Source organism: Stylophora pistillata, chromosome 1 (assembly GCF_964205215.1).
Source record: "Stylophora pistillata chromosome 1, jaStyPist1.2, whole genome shotgun sequence".
NCBI lineage: Eukaryota > Metazoa > Cnidaria > Anthozoa > Scleractinia > Pocilloporidae > Stylophora > Stylophora pistillata.
Genome location: NC_142519.1, coordinates 18184372 through 18203458, shown reverse-complemented (window position 1 = coordinate 18203458; position 19087 = coordinate 18184372). Strand labels below are relative to the sequence as shown.

Sequence of the window (19087 nt, the reverse complement as noted above, 5' to 3'; positions counted from 1 at the left end):
CAGATATAACGTTTCTCAGGTCTTCGTCTAATATGTTCCACAAAGATACTGCTCTATAGGCAAAGGACCTTTGGCCGGTAGCTGATTTGAATAATGGAATGTCAATCTTCTCATTATTACGAGTTATGCGATCATGTACAGAAGATGGTTTTTTTAAACTTAGCACATAGATATTCAGGAGCTAAATTGTTGACGCACTTATAAGCTATAACAGCGTCTCTGAATTTGAGCATTTTGTCAACTGGAAGCCAGTTGAGTTCATCCAGTAATGACGTTACATGGTCAAATTTCCGAGCGCCGCAGATGATTTTGCAGGCGAAATTCTGGATGAGTTGCAGCTTTTTTTAGTACATAAAGCAGATTGAAATCCTCTTCATTTGCTCTCTTCCTCTTTCAATTATTCACTGATATCAATTGATTGACTGTCCGGCGGCATTCAATACATTTGTAACCTAGTTAAGGTACCCATACCCGAACTGAATAATCATACACAGAGAAATTTTAAAGACCAACGGTACGCTTTATTTTATTCCATAGTTTACTTTTACTTACAACAAGTACCCGCGTGGCAGCCTTTAATTTCTTAAAGCGAGAATTGTTACTCTTAATGTTTATCTTCGAATCTGTAAACGTTTCTTTTTAAGCTATAATTGAAACTTAGTTTCTGGTTTGATACACGCCCATGCGATAAACACCAAACCAATATAGGATATTTTCTTTTTTTATTCCTTTTCTCATTCCTGAGGGCGTTCTTATCTCGGAGCGGTCAATTGAAATCATTAAGTGAAGAAATTACTTAAGTATTGTGTGATCATATGAAGAATAATCTCACTCTTTGAAACGAGCACATGGCAGCTAAAAGAATCAAAAGAAAGGCAAGAACTGGCAATAAGTTTCTCTTTGAATCCCAACTACGAGGTAACATTCAAAAAACAAGTTATTGTTAGCAAAGTTCGCGGGTGTTGATTACTTTATTATTATTATTATTATTATTATTATTTATTTATTATTACTTTATTACCGTCTAAATTGTTGACTATTCAACTGAAAAAATAAAGTTGAATACGGGGTCTTATCCTGAACTGAAACGCTAACTATAGTTTTCTGACTAAAAGGAACTAATCACAGAGGCGTCAATCTAACCAGAAAATACTTCGCAGCTTCTCTCGGGAGCGGTTACATCTAGCTTTAACGGAAGAGGTTACAGAATCTTTCATTTTATAAATGTCCGCTGCAGGTGATGCAGCCGGCGATTCTCTAATAGTTTTGCTTGTGCAAATTTACTTCCATCGCATTATTTTTAAATATCAAAGATGATCATGATCAAAATCAAAATGATTATGATAATAATGCCTTTGTACAGCATATTCACCATAGCCCATTGCAGAAACGTGAGAGGACTGGGACGAGTTTCTTATATTTTTTACATTGAAAATCTAAACATTTCAACTGAAATGTTACTAAATGAAAAGCTACCCAGACAAGTTTGAGAGTTTTCAGCGGAGAAGTGTCCAAATCGGAGGCTTGCAAAAGTTGAAAAAATTCCATACAAACCCTTAAAATGTTTTGGCTTGTCTACCCAATCCATACAAACTCTCTATATTAGGTGATATTTGAAGAGCTGTCATTTTTCCATTTTCCTCCTCTAATACTTCTATTCTTGCTTAAGACTCTCAAATTTAGTTGATCTTTCATTTGAATATCTTAGTTTTTCAAACAAACGGAAAACAACCACACTCTTTCCCAGTCCTCTCACGATTCTGCAATGGCCTATATCATATGCACACATGCGCTTTGCAACACTATGTGGTCAAGTGCAATTAAATAACTACTGCTACAACATACGACACTAAAATTTTTTACCCTAAAAATTTTTAAATAAAATTTAGTATTTACATCTTATTCAACAAAGCTGTTGAAAAAATTACGCGTTTTCGCAATTTCAGTTCAAAGCTCTCCTGATGTCTTATAAAGATTAAAAACCTTAACAGTTATCCTTAATTAATCACTAGACAGAAAAATTATCTTAATCAAAAATTTGAAGAGTACTATAGGTCCAATAAACTAATATTTATACTAAGACTTCAAAACATCAAACGTTCGTATTTCTAGCATCTGGATCCATCAGTTTTTCCATCTCTCCGAGAGGTATACAACATGACTCTGGTAGACAGTCTCCATTTCGGATATTATTCCCGCCAGTTCGTTTTGTGGACTTATAGTTTTTCATGTGGTGTTCCATCTGCTACGCAGAAAATGGGTATAACAAGGACACTGCGAAGAAGTCTTCAGCCACGTTTCCGTTGATTTCGTGTTTGTCGCGGATCGAGTTGCGTATCCCGGTAGCAAAGGCGAAGAAACCAAGGAGAGTCCAGCCAACGTAGCAAATCTCTGCAGAAAAATAGCCAAGGTATCCCACAACCAGCGCGGCTGTACAGGTGTAGAACGGTAGAGCCATGATCAGCATATGGGTCCACATTCTACCGTTTCGTTTCTCTATCATTCCAGCTGCAATTCTCATGGAGTACCAGGGAGCAAAGATGCTGATGCATACTTTGGATACGCTCTCAAAGTTTGGGGTACTTAATACATCCAGAAGCCCAGTGGTGAAGTGTGGACCGTTAGGATCCAAGTCTCCAGCTTCCACTTTGACCGCCCGCCATAGAGCCACACATGAAACAGAGCATGATTGTGTATGGAACTCCACACGCAATGGAAACTGTCTGCAAGGCAGTCAGCGCTTTGTCGCCTCCTGCGTAAAGAAGAGCAGTGGCTGTGGCACCTTCTGTCTGAGCCCAGAAGACCCGTTGTAGGACCGGAGGCTTTGGGTCACCATTGGCTGAAAGGCAGTCTATAACAAGTGAACCACTGTCAGAGCTTGTAACGAAGTAAAGGACAATGCCGATCAAGGAGAGCACAGAAAGAAAACTTCCCATGTCTTCATATTGGTTCATCACGTCGAACCACATGTCAGTCTTATCACGACAAGACAGACGGAACAAACCGTCCATTTACTCGACAGCGTATTTTCCGCCCAAAGTTGAGTTACATGTAATATTGGCAAGAGCAGCATTTCGCTCCATTTTAAGTCCTGCTCCTCCAAAAACGCTGAACCACAAGATTGAAAAGGTCACAGGTGCGGTGAGTGTTGCGTTGATAAACTGTCTTATGGTTCTTCCTCTGGAAATCTTTGCAATGAACATTCCAACGAAGGGTGACCAGGCAATCCACCATCCCCAGTAGAAAATAGTCCATGAGTCCATCCACTCAGGGGCCTCTTTGCCGTCAGGTGCATTTCCAAGTTGAGCAAAGGCGTCAGTGTGGAAGCCAAGTTGAACGATTGTTTGCATGTAATAACCAGTGCTCTGAACGAGCAAGTTCAGTGTGCGCCAGGGAGCGTCGAAGAAGAACACGAGCATCATGATAAATACGCCTAAGGCAAAACAAGCCTCCTTAGGCGTCGAATACCCATTTTCAGTCCACTGATGACCGAGAAGGTAGCACAAGCCGTTACGCACCAGATAATAATAATTTGATTCATGGTGCTGACCTCTCTTGTACTTTTCAGGCGGTGGACACCAGCATTGAGTTACATAACGCCCAGTCCCAAGCTCGTACACACGCCAAACATGGTACAGACCACTGAAATTATGTCAATGGCGTCTCCCATACATCCATAAATCTTGTCACCGATGAGGGGGTACATGCAGGAGCGCATAGTCATGGGAAGCCCTTGTCTGTAACCCACAAAGGCAAGAAGACGGCCAACTACAACGTACACGATCCATCCGTGAATTCCCCAGTGGAATAGAGTTAGGTTAATGGAGTCTTGGGCGCGTTGATTGTCATTATACCTAAGGCAAAGGAATGGTAAAGAAATATTTAACTTCTATTTAAAAAAAAAAAAACAGTTTTTTACTTTAATCAGCCAAAGATCTTCTGCTGGATCATTTCATTCGGCCAACTTTTTTCGAAACTCTTTTTTTCTTTTTTTCACCTCTTTGTGCCGTAGTCTGTTTATTTGCATTTGCTCTTTCTCAAATGGCAAATCATATACAAATGCTAAGATGAGTAGCACAATCACCTGTCCATTTAGTGTAACACAGCCAAAAAATATCATTGTCTTTATATCTCATCTATTACTCAATGAAATAGTGTGTATCTATGTACATTGCACATATTATTTCCAAAATTGATATTATTTACATTATTTAAGTATTTGATCAGCAGGGATTTGCTAAAGCAAAGGCATAGAAAAAACCAGGAAAGATTTATTACTCGACGTTTCGGGGTCATCGTGACTCCATTATCAAGAGACTAGTTTAAAAACATGCAAATAAGGAAAGGTACAAGAATAGCATAAATTAGACTGAACGGCTTAAATAAACACCTTGGCGCGGATGGAATCCGTTTGCACGTTCAGTGTTGGCTTACGCATGCGAATATACAACATTTCATTAACAAGGCAATCAAATTTGCCGTTACATTTCGTGATGACGTTGAATTGCTCGATCAAGCGTTCAGGCATTTCACTATTGTGCTGGAGGTGGTAGTGTTTGTAGATAGAAGATGATTTCCTTGTGTGCCCTTCTACGCGCTCGTGTAAGTGACCACGAGTATAGCCCACATACCCTGCATCACACAGGTTACATTTAAATTCATAAACGACACATTGTTGGTTAACAATAGGGGGCTTAATTTCGTGTTGCTTAAGCTGTTGATCGAGCTTAGGGCTAACGAACACTGGTTGGACAGTCACGCTTAACTTCGAGCTTAGACTGTTCAGTTGTTGTTTAACATGATTAGCTGACGACTGGTCCTTGAAGGGTAACACTAATCTCACAGTCTCCGATGGTACGTCTGGTGATGGACAGGGTTCTGCAGATGAAATCCTTCTCTCAACGAACCGCTTGATTGTAGTTTCAACCAGTGGCTTTGGGTATTTCAAGTTATGAAAAACCCCTCTAAGGCGGTCACATTCCTCGGAGAAGAAAGACCAGTTAGAAGATAATCGATAAGCGCGATCCACCATGGTGTTAACTAGGCTGCGCTTGTACTTAATGTCAACATGACTCTGGAAATGCAGAAGGAGACCCGTGTTGGTTCTTTTGATGTAGACCAACACGGGTCTCCTTCTGCATTTCCAGAGTCATGTTGACATTAAGTACAAGCGCAGCCTAGTTAACACCATGGTGGATCGCGCTTATCGATTATCTTCTAACTGGTCTTTCTTCTCCGAGGAATGTGACCGCCTTAGAGGGGTTTTTCATAACTTGAAATACCCAAAGCCACTGGTTGAAACTACAATCAAGCGGTTCGTTGAGAGAAGGATTTCATCTGCAGAACCCTGTCCATCACCAGACGTACCATCGGAGACTGTGAGATTAGTGTTACCCTTCAAGGACCAGTCGTCAGCTAATCATGTTAAACAACAACTGAACAGTCTAAGCTCGAAGTTAAGCGTGACTGTCCAACCAGTGTTCGTTAGCCCTAAGCTCGATCAACAGCTTAAGCAACACGAAATTAAGCCCCCTATTGTTAACCAACAATGTGTCGTTTATGAATTTAAATGTAACCTGTGTGATGCAGGGTATGTGGGCTATACTCGTGGTCACTTACACGAGCGCGTAGAAGGGCACACAAGGAAATCATCTTCTATCTACAAACACTACCACCTCCAGCACAATAGTGAAATGCCTGAACGCTTGATCGAGCAATTCAACGTCATCACGAAATGTAACGGCAAATTTGATTGCCTTGTTAATGAAATGTTGTATATTCGCATGCGTAAGCCAACACTGAACGTGCAAACGGATTCCATCCGCGCCAAGGTGTTTATTTAAGCCGTTCAGTCTAATTTATGCTATTCTTGTACCTTTCCTTATTTGCATGTTTTTAAACTAGTCTCTTGATAATGGAGTCACGATGACCCCGAAACGTCGAGTAATAAATCTTTCCTGGTTTTTTCTATTTAAGTATTTATTGCGATTTTCTGGTTTACCCATAATGCATTGCGGGCGTGTCAAAATCATTGCAATTCAATATTTTGTTGTGAAATCATGATAAACTTAATTGTGTACTAGAAAACAGTTGAATTAAGGTTATTTTTGCTTAAAGTGAAGCAATTATTTCTTCATTTTCCAATAAAGGAAGCTTATATACAGGTTTCCGGGCTCTCCGCTTCACAGGAAGGTCTCCACAAATATGGCGCACAGTGGCCGCATATACCATGGCAATTTGTGTTTCTACATGCTTTCTGCAAAGGCATGATCTTCTATCCCTCTCCTTTGCTTGTCTTACAAAAAATGGCTTAAGACTTTCAAATTTCCTCTGCTTTACTTTGACTTCTGGATGCAACTCCTGGAACTCAAGAAATGCCTCAGTCTGTGTTTTTTCCAAAACATGTTTGGCGTGATGGACATATTCCTGCTTCCCAATACGTTGCTTAGCAAGATCTTTCTTGTCTCCAGTTGGTCGACTAGCTGTGTACGTCCAGTAGCTAAAAATTTTCTTCCCATCTTCTTCCGAAAGGGCATCACGCCGGACTCGTCTTTTTGTATATAGCCAACTCTTTCTCTCCCCAGCCAATATTTTTGCCCTTTCCTTCACAGCATTGCGCACACTTTTTTGGCCAACTTTCACAAGCTTTGAGAGCGATTTTTTTGCTCGACATTTGGATACATTTTCTCCAAATGCAAGACTTTTAAAGGTACTATAAGCGGCTCTGTTGTCTTTTGAGCCACTCTTCTTTAGTTGCTGAACACCTTCGGTGATATCTGCTGCAAGGGCGCGTAATGCCGTCGTCTCCTTGGCTTCTTCTGGTGTTTTGATGAATCCTTTTTTTTCTAAAATCTTTTTAGTGCGCGGACTTGAGGATATTGTTTCTACAAGTTCTGCTTTCTTCTGTGGTGTTTTTGGCAGAACTTGAGTTGTTTTCTTTAGGGCGCGGGCTTTTGCCATCCTGTTTTGGAAAGCGGAACTAGAAGGCGGGGTTGAACACGTATACTCCGCGGCATTTGTAGCATGCTCTTCATGTGCTTCTCTCAATTCAGCTCGCCGTTTTTCACGTAAATTTTGTACTCTTTTTCGAGTTTGCTCTCTGATTTTTTGTCTTCTTTCTTCTTCTGCTGATGTTTCTTCCCTTTTTCGTTCCTTCGTAACAGCTTTCAGGTTTTGTGCCCTAGTGTTCGGCCGGTGAGTTTTCTGACCTCGGCTGTCACGCACCTTGGCTATTTTCTGTTGGCGTTTTTTCTCGTAGTATCTTTTATCAGTAGCTTTCTTTCTCTCAGCCTTTTGTTCTCTCCATCTTTTCATCTTTTCAGCACTTGATTGGGGTTTTGTTTCCATAATTTGTCGGAATCGCTTGATTAATTTTTGAAGCACGCTGCTATTATTGTGATTGAGAAATCGAGTGTAACGCTAGTCGACACGCGGCTAAATATACCACGTGCTTTTATTGTTTAAACCCTGAAAATATCCGTATCCCCCCCCCCCCCCCAAACATATCAGGCAAGGCTGCACAGGCTGCCCTTCGTCGTTTCTTGTACGTTGTGACCATGATTTGGGTCGATTTTGAGAGCGGCTTGTAGTGTTTCTGGTCCGAATTGAATATGTAATATGATCGCAAAGCGTCTATAAACAACACATTAGGCAGAAAATATGTTTCGATTCATTCTTTGTACCATTTCTTCGGCGAAAATTCATATAAGCTCGTAAATTCTTACGAATCTAGAAGTCTGATAGAATGAACTTTGATTTGGTCGTTCTCTATATGGTTATGGACTACTCTACGCTGATTTATCGGCTTCGAAATAGGTAAGTAATGGTTGAATTTATGCAATCAAAACTCGTTACAAATTTGTTTCCGATATGCAAAATCGCTTTATTTTTCCCAGCATTTCATGATTTGCTATTATCTTGCACAGAGCCTTAAAGCAAAATGAATGAACTTTTCTCAGATGTAATTATTATTGTTTTTAGGTTAATCTGGTCGCCAAAAGCCTGAATTCTGTAAACTGTGAAGTCTGTTTATAATCCAGCGTTACAGGACAACACACAAGAACTTATATTGTAGTTTGTACTTATTACTGCCTCAATAAAAAGCACAGAGCAATGAAATTTTGTGAAAAGTCTATTTGTATTATATACAATAATTAGGCATGATAAAATTTTAAGCTTTTATTCGTTTTGAGGGACAAAAATTACGTTTTTACTCTTGGTATGCAAATTCGATGTTACGCGTTACACTCAAAATGTCGTGCTTTTTGTAAACAATTGACTTTAATTCGTGTTCTAAACTTATCGCTTGAATTTTGTTATTGATTTCATATCAAACAAGAACTATTACTCAGTTTATCTGTAAAGTTTGAGGGGCGTTCATACATTTTTCGCGAAGATATGGGTAAATATAATTTTCGGACCTTGTAATGGTGGCGTGACCGTGCTACTCATCTAAGGAAGTGATTAGAAAGAACAATTTATTTTTCAAACAGCACATTTCGACCGAGCTGTCACAAAAATGTCACCAGCACAGCCGTAATATGTGAAAGATAGATTATATTGACAACAGGTCATAAGTTATTTCTGTACTACAATTTTAGTGAACACCCTTTACATACCTGCCTAGATAATGGTTTCCATTTTCACCAGGCGCGTAGTGCCATACCGGTTCAGCTGTAAGACAAGAATATTAATAGCCATATCAGCATCGGGTTAAAATATCAAGCGATACGTGTATTGACTCTGAAGAACTGGAATGCCCACAGATTTGTGCTTGTGTTCTTGCGGTTTTTAAATCATTCCATATACAGTTGTGAACTCAGCATGACTGCTGTAAGCACAATTCACAACAACAATTGAAGTTCTCGGAAAAAAACAAAAACACTTTTTCTTTCTGCGTATTTTTGGAAAAATTTACTCAGAATATGGGAGTTTAACGTATTTTTAACTGTCCAAATCTGTACGGGAAATTGACTATTTTCGCGAATGAGTGACGGATAATTGTCTGACTCACGATATGTAAAATTATGCAAATTTCATATTCTCAGTGAGCAAGGATTGCTCACTTGTGTCACAGCCACCTGTCACAATGACAGGTGGCTGTGACACATGTGACGCCCACGACATCACCCAATCAAATCTTGTTTTGCCTCGGAAAAACTCCTAGTAATTTTACTCTTAACTAGAAATTGCTAGATAGGAAATGAGTAGTTTCACTCGACTTCGATTTTTATCACAGATTTTAATGTGAACCTTCCACGGCTTTGTTAATATTGCTGTACAATAAATGAATGTGCCACAGGATAAATACAAATTTCAGCGAATTTTCAAGGAACTTACATATTTCCACCATGTAGCTACACATGGATAGAAAATGTCGGCAAACTCATTAAACACAGTGACAGTCCATTACCTTGGGAGTGAAAACGGCAAGAGTACCATATAACCCTATACATTAATTATGCATTCAGTCTTTGTTCAATTAAAACAATAGCGATAACAATAGAACTCCGCAGAGACTAGTAGTCTTTGTTTTGAAAATTTGGATTTTTTTTCTAAGTCTTTTTTGAAACAGGGTAAATTTGGCGCGTTTTGGCTTTGCAAAACAGAAAACTCAAGTAGTTTTCCAGAGGTTTTTAATTTTGAAATATAACTGAATGTTCAGTTTCGCTTTAAAAGCGTAAAATTGGCCGGAAAATAACGTTAAGTCTACGGTCAGGCTTTGAAGTTTCTCAATGCAAAGTTTAAATAAATGTTGTGTCTTACCTGTTCTTGTGATTTTGGTTGATTCTTTCATTATCCTTTCGTGTCCTAGTGATGAAAATTGTTCGTGAAGGCCGGTGCATACAGCGATGCAAAGAAACCTTTGTATCTAGTCTTTCTGGACTTCACAAAGTTGGGCGATACGTTCGATAATGTTTCCAAAGGGATCGTTTCCGTAGTGCTGACGCCACATATATTCTTGTAGGTAGCCATCGAAAAGTCCTTTGGATGTTCCTGCTTGGGGCAAACCTCGCTTGATTCCCCACCATGTATTTTCGATACCCTGTGTGTGCGCACCGGTGAATTCCGGCGCATTGAAGCCATTCCATCGCAACCCTCTTTTGAACATCGCCACTCGTACCCGTCTCGCGATGAAGCACGTCGCGTCCAGCTAAGTTCAATGCTGCGCCCCGCTCGAGGACATTTTACCGACATCACAAGCAGGTTGTGATCCTTACACCACTGTATGCACCGGTCGTGATCCGATAATATTCGAGAAAGTCGAATAAAATTCAGTCTCCCCATCTCCGAGTTGTTGTTGTTCTTCTTCTTCCTTCTATCTTCTTCTTTCGTTGATGTTATTAGAAAGAGGTATGAATAAATTTTGTTTTCTATGTGGTATTTGGCCAATCGTAGAGAAGAAGAAATGCATTCTTTAGTGCAAAGGGGACCTTTGGTGCATTATATCAATGCACATATTGTTATGAAAATTTTTTTACTGAAAGGTAAAAGAAAATGTAGCTTTTGGAGAGAAACTCCTAACTGGTTTGCGTAGTATAGTGGTAAGGCTATGGTTTGATAATTGTCTGATAATAACGCGTTGTCTGAGGAGCGATGGTTCAAGGCTCAGCAGAACTGCCAAGAAGGTAAAAAGGAAAGAAAAAAAAAAAAAACTGAGGAGAAGTTAGGAACGAAGGGGAGAAGGGAGAAGAACGTAAGAAAGGAATGGAGACGAAAAAGCCGCTTTCAATCAATTTCTCTTTTATTGAAGTAGTAACTACTTATTAGTAATGTATATCTGCTAAACCCGTGGGAATAAGTCATTGTCTTAAAAACGATGGGGTGCCTACATAATTAATGAAATTGAATGCATAATTAATGAATGGGGTTATATGGTACTCTTTCCGTGAAAACTATAAAAGCTGTCAATATTCTCAATGGTACTTACTCGCATAAACCCATGTAACCAAGATGATCTCAGCAATCTTATTGCTTACGTCTTTTGCATTCTCTGCGGCAAATGGTTTGTATACTCTTAAAACTTACTTAGAACTTATTTTTTTCTCTCGCGAAAGGAAGTTTCATTGTAACATTTATTGAGTATAACTGAATGGAATAACGAAATTGTTTACGTGGACAAACTTCAACTTACATCATTCTGTTATCTCATACGTTAACAGTTACGAGAGTGTCTCTGTAAAAGCGGTCCGGTCGATTTTGCTTGAGACACAGACTGTCGTGACTTTATAACTCCACGAACTTACCTGAGTTTTGGCAATCTCCGAATTTGGCCGCCATTTTGAAGGACTTGTCAACATGCATGAAGTGTGAAAGATATAAACCGAGCAGGTAGAAACCGTCTGAAATACATACGGAAGTAATTCAAATGAACTTTTCTTTCAATTCAAGCGGTAAAATTTGCAATTGTTTGTTAAACTTACCATTCCTACATTTCCAAGCGACCATTTCTTCCCCTCGTCGATTCCACCGTAAGAAATAACCTGTGTCACCCAAGCTTCGACTCAAATGTGAAGTACGAATCACACAACACAACTGCATCATCTTCGAGGCAATATCAGCCTGGTTTTTTTACTTTCTGATCGACAAGAACGGCGATCACGAAGCGTTTGCCATGTGGTCAGCATTAGATTCGATCCACCAAAACCACCTCGGTCGAGAGGGACTGAGATGGAATGATGGACACCTCATGACGTATTATACTTGTACATAGTTATGAAGCTATGAAAACACGCCGATTCATCCCGATGACTTGAGTGGAATATTTCTTTGGAAAATTGCGTCAAAACTTTACACCCGAGAAATGGTAAGTACTAATTTATTGTTTGATGGTAGTATTATAAAATGTTTCGCGCAATTTTAGGCCGATGCTTCCGATATTTAAAAGGTGCCAAGGCATTTGGTAGTTTTGGTGGATGTCAAGCGTGGACATCCACCAAAACAGTGATCAAAACCAACAACAGTACTTTTTGAATTTTATCTATGGCCAATGTTAGACCTTCAAGGAAGCAAAAGAATTACATTCCACAAAATATTAGCAGTTTACGTTCTGGCTAATTATTTCTTATAATGCGCAATTGCTGACCAAACGTTCATAATGAAATCATAAGACATGAAATTAGATTAAAGTGGTTTTGGTGGATGTTTCTCTCTCCATCCACCAAAACCATCATGACAGTTTCTGTTACTTCCATTAGAGAGGAATGGTTTGACCTGCTACTGGAGTAAATAACCACAATTTATTTCTTTGTACATAGATATATTTGCAAAGTTCTTAAGTCAGCAGCTTTTATTATTGAAACCATAATCATCACATGGTGTTCAATGTAGAATACAAAAGGTTTTGATGTGGCAATCATGTACTCTTGAAATATGATAAGAGAGAGTTTTTAACTGATTTAACAGATGTTTGCAACAAAATTCCATATCCAGAAGTTTCTTCCTCTACTTCCTCTAAAATCATTACCTTTAAATACTACAAATCAGCACATCAGTAATTGTTATCAGGGGTCTGAATATCTTACAAATCTTTCACATTGATTTCAAGTAACCTATTTCACATGGATGATTAATTATACAGTCAAGATGTAGAATACCTTACATTTTACAAATTATTTCCCCTTTTAATTTATGGATAGACAGTGAAAGGCCTTTGCCACATTGGTAAATCAAATCATAATATACCATGTATTTTGTGATAAATTATGTACCACAGTATAGGACAGTTGTTGCTGAATGTTTTTTGTTTGATTGTTTGTGTTTTTTTGCATACAACATCCAAAACAATGGAGGGGATAAATTTAAATGGCAAATTTTATTAGTGGTTAAAATTAAAGAACATTGGAAGATCAAATTAACTATATTACCCAAGTTAACTTTGATTTCTTGCTTATGCCAGGCTCCTAATATTCAAAAGCATTAATTATTAATTTTGTGTTCTTTTGTGTAACATAACTTGCAAAATAAACACAGAGAAAGGCAAACACAGAGGATTAAACTTGAAGCTAAAGCAAAGTTTAATTTGAGCCATAACTGATTGAAATACTGAGCACTTAACCCATTTGGTAAAGTTCATGTATATGTCAGCCAGCTTGTCACAAGTCTTCCCCCTCTCCTCCAAAAGTATCTATAAACAAATTTTACTATGTGGTCCTGCCATGATGATAAGTATATTACAGCTCCTCAATTTCCTTCTCTCAAAACAAAGTAACTCGGAATTTAATAATGTAATGGACTTGATAAAACTCTAACAATAACTGGCTGCTACTTCTAACATTAATTTCTTGATATTTAAACCAAACTGTTTTTAAGTTTAAATATTCTGTGATATTTAGATTTTTGGCATTGCCATTTCCTCTTTGAGTTGATTGCCCACTCTTGTTCTCCCCCCTCTTGAGTGAGACGTACTTCCTCATCCAACTCATCTATAACAACAACAACAAAAGAAAGCGGTATGGTAAAATCAAGGGATGTCTCGTCAAGGCGGGGCAAAGATCACAGATATACCATAAACAATACGCTATAAATAAGAACCCTAATGCTTCATTTTGCAGTGATCACCTTCTTCTTTTTCATTTTCAGACCAGACTGGAACCCCCATAGGCGTGTTTACTTGTTCTGAGTGGGGACAAAAGAAAAAGGAATCAGCTTTGTAAACTTTTCTCCACTTATCTGTCTTTATGTGGACATTTGCCGGGTCAATTCTTGACATGCGGTTTTTAACCGTAGTCTCAAATTAAAGTCTTGAAAAGTGTCACGACAGGCCTTCGCTCGAGTGAAATTTCTTTTCCTTAAAACTTTGAAAAATAAAGAGATCCGATCAAACGGATTGTGGTTTTAGTACAGGCACATGAATGTCTTACAACCCACAAGAAATGAGGGAAATCTGTGTCTCAAGTAAAATTGACCGGACCGCTTTTACAGAGACACACTCTTAAATTTCTCGGATTCCAAGGGAAAGAAGGAAAGAAACGAAATTTCTGAGGGTTTTTTCGTTCTTACCCTTCGTAGGAATCGCACTGTTGCGTTTTCTTTTTTCTTGTTTTTTTTTTTTTTTTTTTTTTTTAAGCGGCAGAAGGGGGGGGGGGTGGAGGAGGGGGGAAGGGCGTTTTTTTTTTATTTTCTTTTGTGTTGCCTTACTCTTATCTTTTGCAATGTAGATCGCAGTCGTGTAAGTGAGGATGGGGATTGCTGCCACTTCCCGTTTCTTTACGGTGGTTGTCGGTTTAATCAATGTACTAGTTATGGCTGGGATAGAGACTGGTGCAGTTTCACGGATAATTATGACCGGGACGGACTTTGGGGTAAAGATAAACTGCAAACACGTTTGAAAAACAACAGGATCTTATTTGTGAAAAAGTAACAATGTAAAGAAGGATGACGTATGGTTGGATTCTGGTTGTTTATGAAGGGTATCCTTTTTCTCTCTATTTTCCAACGAACAAAGGAGCATGGTAAGGTGGTCATCAATGCGTTAAGGTCAAAAGGAGGGATCGAAAAAGTCGATGGCTACAATTTTCTATTTTCCCTTTTATCCTGTAGTCCGACAATGGAATTGAAATGGAATTAATCTACTGTTCCCAGACTTCATTTCTGACTGTTGCTGGTGGAATTTTTCAGTTAGATATGTGAAGTATGCACCAGAATCAGTCTTCATTAAAAAGACCTAGCATATATTTTTTAAGTGTCATTTGTCCAATTCAGTAAAGAAACATCTCTTTCCGTTTAGCCCCGATAACAGTTCCGACGACACCCCCAACCACCCCTCCCTTACCAACCCCAGGAAGAAGAGGATCATCATCAGGTACGATCCACGAGAGCATTTCCTCTTGGAAATATCGATGGCTTTCCGAGGACGTTGTTATTGTTTTTTTCCTAACGGTGAAACGTTTAGTAAATCATAACTAGATATCATGTAGATTTTTCTTTTAATTAATAGACAGCGATTGCGGATCTAGACCGTCTATGTCACGTATCGTTAGCGGTAGCACAGCTAAAAAAGGCAGTTGGCCGTGGCAAGCTATGTTAGCCAGCCCTGGTGGAAGCCAGTTCTGTGGGGGATCTCTTATTGACGAACATTGGGTGTTGACGGCCGCCCACTGTGTGTACGGTTCTTCAGAAGATCGTGTTGTTGTAAGGTTGGTGACTGATTTTTTGTACAAAACTTATTGATATATTGGTCAGAATAGTGGAGAGCTTGAAATTCAAAGTGACAACTATAAGGTAGCTCATCTTAGAATGGATTTAGGCCCCCAAATCACGGTATTCCAAGTTCCGGAAGTAAAGTAAAAAGTTCACCACCAATCTCAGAAAAAACATCAAGTAACCGTGCAAAATGTGCAATAAATTCGACCCAAGAATGCAAAACTTTTCAGCGGTTATTCGGGTGTGTCCTTTCATTTCAGTTAACCCTCACAGTAAATGCATCCTTTAGTTGTATGCTTTGTTTCTTAGAAAAACCTTACTAAATTATTTGGTGGTAGTTGCTAAATAAACTCACGGGCCACTACAATATAGCTTGTGGCAAGTTGATGCATGCCTTTGCTGATAGTAGAGCTCTTTCACCTCTGGCGCGCATATGAAGCTTTTTGAATATGATAAACTATGAAGCTGTGAAATTTGATCAATGTCACACGATGACCATTAGGTACATTTGTCCGTTGGATTTAAGTATACTAGAGAGCTAGAGATATACTAGAGAGCTACCGTGTGAGCATAACATGGGGTAATTCACATTAGGAACCCGTAAGAAATCAAATAGAATTAAGGGCGGTAAAGTTTTATCAGCTTTCCTTATTAGTTGGGTTAATCTGCATATTGGACATCGATCGTCAGTCTCCGGCTAAATGCATGTGCTGCTCATGCAAGGTCTTGTTTAACGCATACAGTTTTGATTGTTATCCGTAGAATGGGTGCTCACAAAATTACGGACATCGGGCAAGAAATTCAAGTGGAAAAAATAATTACGCACGAGAATTACAACCCTAATAATCTCCAGAACGACATCGCATTGCTTAAACTGACTGAAAGTGCGAAGATCGACAAGGGTGTAGGACGCGTATGCCTGCCTGACGCAAACCTGTCCCTAGTGCCGGGAAAGAAATGCTACATTACAGGATGGGGAACGTTGCAAAGCGGGGGTGAACAGCCAGATGAACTCCAAGAAGCGTCGGTACCGATCGTTTCTCACGCACAATGTCAGCAGGCCAACGGAGAAAGCATTCATGAGTCCATGATCTGCGCTGGTCTTGACATGGGAGGAATCGATGCTTGCCAAGGTGACAGTGGTGGACCTATGGTGTGCGAATTCAGTGGTAAATGGTACCTCGAGGGGGCTACCAGCTGGGGGCACGGATGCGCACTACCTAACAAGTATGGAGTTTACGCTAAAGTGCGTTACCTGAAAAACTGGGTCACAGAAAAGATGAAAAAAAACAAAAATGAACTATAATACTAAGATACCTACAATACGAACGTCAGAATATCTAAGCTAGAATCTGTCGTGCATCTTGGGTTTTTTTTTTTTTTGATCAGATTTTTTCGTTAGTATCTCGCACATCTTTAGATTTTAATCGATTAGATTTTTACATTACTATCTGGCGCATCTTTAGATCGTAATTAATCAGAGTATTACGTTAGTATCTCGCGCATCTTTAAATTGTAATTGATAAGATTGGCAAGAGTTCCATATAACCCCATACATTAATTATGCATAGAGTGTTGCAAAGAAACCTTTATATTTGGTCTTTATGAAATGGAATGCATAATTAATGTATGGGGTTATATGGAACTCTTTCCGATAAGATTATTACGAAAGTATCTCGCGCATCTTTAGATTGCAATTGATAAGATTATTACGTTAGTATGTCGCACATCTTTAGATTGTAATTGATCAGATTATTACATTTGTGTCTTGTGCATCTTTAGATTATAGTTGATGAGATTTGTACGTTAGTATCTTGCACATCTTTAGACTGTAATTGATCAGACTCTTACCTTAGTATCTTGCGCATCTTTAGATTCTGTGTGACCAGATTTTTACGTTAGTATCTTGCGCATCTTTAGATTGTAATTGGTCCGGTTGTTACTTTAGTATCTCGCACATCTTTACATTGTAAAATTTAGATTTAGATCGTAATTGATCATGATTTTACGATATTATCATGTATCTTTAGATTATTGTTCATCACATTGTTACGTTAGTATCTTGCGCATCTTTTGATTGTAGTTTATCAGATTATTACGTTAGTATTTTTCGCATCTTTACCTTGTAATTGATCAGACTCTTACGTTATCTTGCACATACTTAAATTGTAATAGATCAGATTCTTGCGTTAGTATCCTGCGCATCTTCAGATTGTAATTGATCTGATTTTTACGGTAGTATCTCGCGCACCTTTAGATTGTGATTAATCAGGCTATTATGTTAGTTTTTTGCCAAAAACAAATTGATTAAATTGAAACTTCATTTCGGCGTGAACTGAATAAAAAATGGATTTTTTTCATAACGAGCCTCACGCCGTTAGCAACCAAAAAAAGTCTAGGTATCCAGCAGAGAATCCGTAATTTTAGTCCGCATTCTCTGCTGGATACCAGTGGCTTGCTTGGGTAAAATTTTTGATCGTATTTCGCTCCTAATCTGATAGAGGCGTCAACTTTTACACAATCATGTCATCATCCTATGGCGTGAAAAGGTAATTAAAGAGGCCGTATCCGAAAAAAGTGTACATGGCCGGCGCTTAAAAATAGTGACAAGACAAAGCGCTCGCCCGGAGTGTGTTGCGGCAGTTACAGTCACGTCGAAGAAACATTTCTTAGTCAATGCTTGCGGATTTAGTTAACTTCATTAATACTGACATAGGCTGCGACGCTTATTTACTACGACATTTAACTGGCGGCCTGAGTGTTTTGTTTTCTAATCAATTTTACCAGATTTTTGTTTTCGGATCGGAAACAAAGTAAATTCCAGAAACGACGACTTTTTTTCCGCTGTGTTCGGAATCTTTGACAGCTGACGCTTGGTGCTGTAATTTTTGAGCATCCGGTTACCAGTTATTGGGAATAAACTCGGCGTATTACAACCTATAATTTCTTTTGCTGTTTAACGCAGAGTCCATAATACATGGCGGCTTTTTCTCACTGATATTTTATGTCGCATTTATAGTTTACACACTGTTCCAGTTTTTTTAAACGATATTCATGCAGTACTCATAAGATTCTTTGTCACTGGCCTTCATATGACCTATATTGGTGCCGGAATCCTCTAGATAGTTGCGAGAGATTACAGACATTATAGGTACGATGTGATTAACGCACTGGTGTTGAAAATCTCTTTGCGCTACCTCCTCCGCAACGATGATTAAAATCGTGAATAAACAGAGACCGGGGGTAAAAATAATTGTTTTCAAATCAAGATAGATGTTGAACAAGCTGACAAAGCTTTTAAACAGACAAAGACCAACTTTCGTTTAATGACACGTTACGAACAAGTTTAAACTCCCTTGAACTTTAACAGGCTTCGTACTGTCTCGCAAGTCTGTTAATTTCAGGGCAAGTCCCCCAATGAATTTAACCAATCCTTAGAAAGTCCTTGAATTTTTATATTCTAAAAGCTTCTTGAGAGGGGTGGGACGTTGACTTTTTCCGAAAAACCAACTTTAAATACTGAGTCAAGCGCTGTGCGCTAGAGTGGTTTGGAAATTAACATAGAGCGCGGTAGATCCAGTAATGCGTTATTGACCAAGCAGGAAAACTCAAACCTGAGCCAAGCGATAAGAGCCAAGCGAGAGCTTGCCTGCAGGTTACACAAAGACAAAATGGCTGCAACGCTGGCCACCGCAGAAAACTAAAAATAAGCAAGGGTTAATAGCCAATCAGCTCACAGAATTCGCTGCATCTTGCACCGCTTGCGAAGCCAGCCATATAAAAAGGAAAGATAATACATCGGCGTAATATAACTCTTAAAGCAAGAATCTCTCCCAACATATTCATCTAAGGTAGTAAAAGTTTAAAATGTTATGAAAGCTGAAAAAGTAAGGGTTCCGGTGTCGCGCTTATTCAGAGTTACAAGTTTGAATGGCCAAGGGGT

The 19087-nt window shown here is 38.9% G+C and overlaps 1 protein-coding gene and 1 pseudogene across 3 annotated transcripts; one reads left to right on the top strand and one right to left on the bottom strand.

Moving 5' to 3' along the window:
* Positions 1 to 499: 499 nt before the first annotated feature.
* On the bottom strand, positions 500 to 11566 carry LOC148741493 (uncharacterized; annotated as a pseudogene). Its single transcript, XR_016001958.1, has 3 exons — positions 11247 to 11566; positions 8619 to 8673; positions 500 to 3854 (listed from the first exon to the last, which is right to left on the bottom strand). The product of XR_016001958.1 is annotated as an uncharacterized LOC148741493 (transcript).
* Positions 10642 to 18087, top strand: LOC111320077 (chymotrypsinogen A). Of its 2 annotated transcripts, XM_088761888.1 has the most exons (5): positions 10642 to 11005; positions 14160 to 14303; positions 14729 to 14803; positions 14939 to 15137; positions 15907 to 18087. In XM_088761888.1, the coding sequence occupies exons 1-5, from the start codon at positions 10954 to 10956 to the stop codon at positions 16448 to 16450; spliced, it is 1014 nt and encodes a 337-aa protein (XP_088618014.1). In that variant the 5' UTR covers positions 10642 to 10953; the 3' UTR covers positions 16451 to 18087. The 2 variants fall into 2 exon arrangements, with proteins under 2 accessions (XP_088618014.1, XP_088618018.1); XM_088761892.1 differs by lacking the exon at positions 14160 to 14303.
* Positions 18088 to 19087: the final 1000 nt, after the last annotated feature.

Coding starts and splice junctions, on each gene's coding strand:
- LOC111320077 (XM_088761888.1), top strand. CDS start 10,954: ATGATCTCAGCAATCTTATTGCTTACGTCTTTTGCATTCTCTGCGGCA. Junction 11,006..14,159: donor TGCATTCTCTGCGGCAAATG/GTTTGTATACTC, acceptor TTTGCAATGTAG/ATCGCAGTCGTGTAAGTGAG. Junction 14,304..14,728: donor TGACCGGGACGGACTTTGGG/GTAAAGATAAAC, acceptor CTTTCCGTTTAG/CCCCGATAACAGTTCCGACG.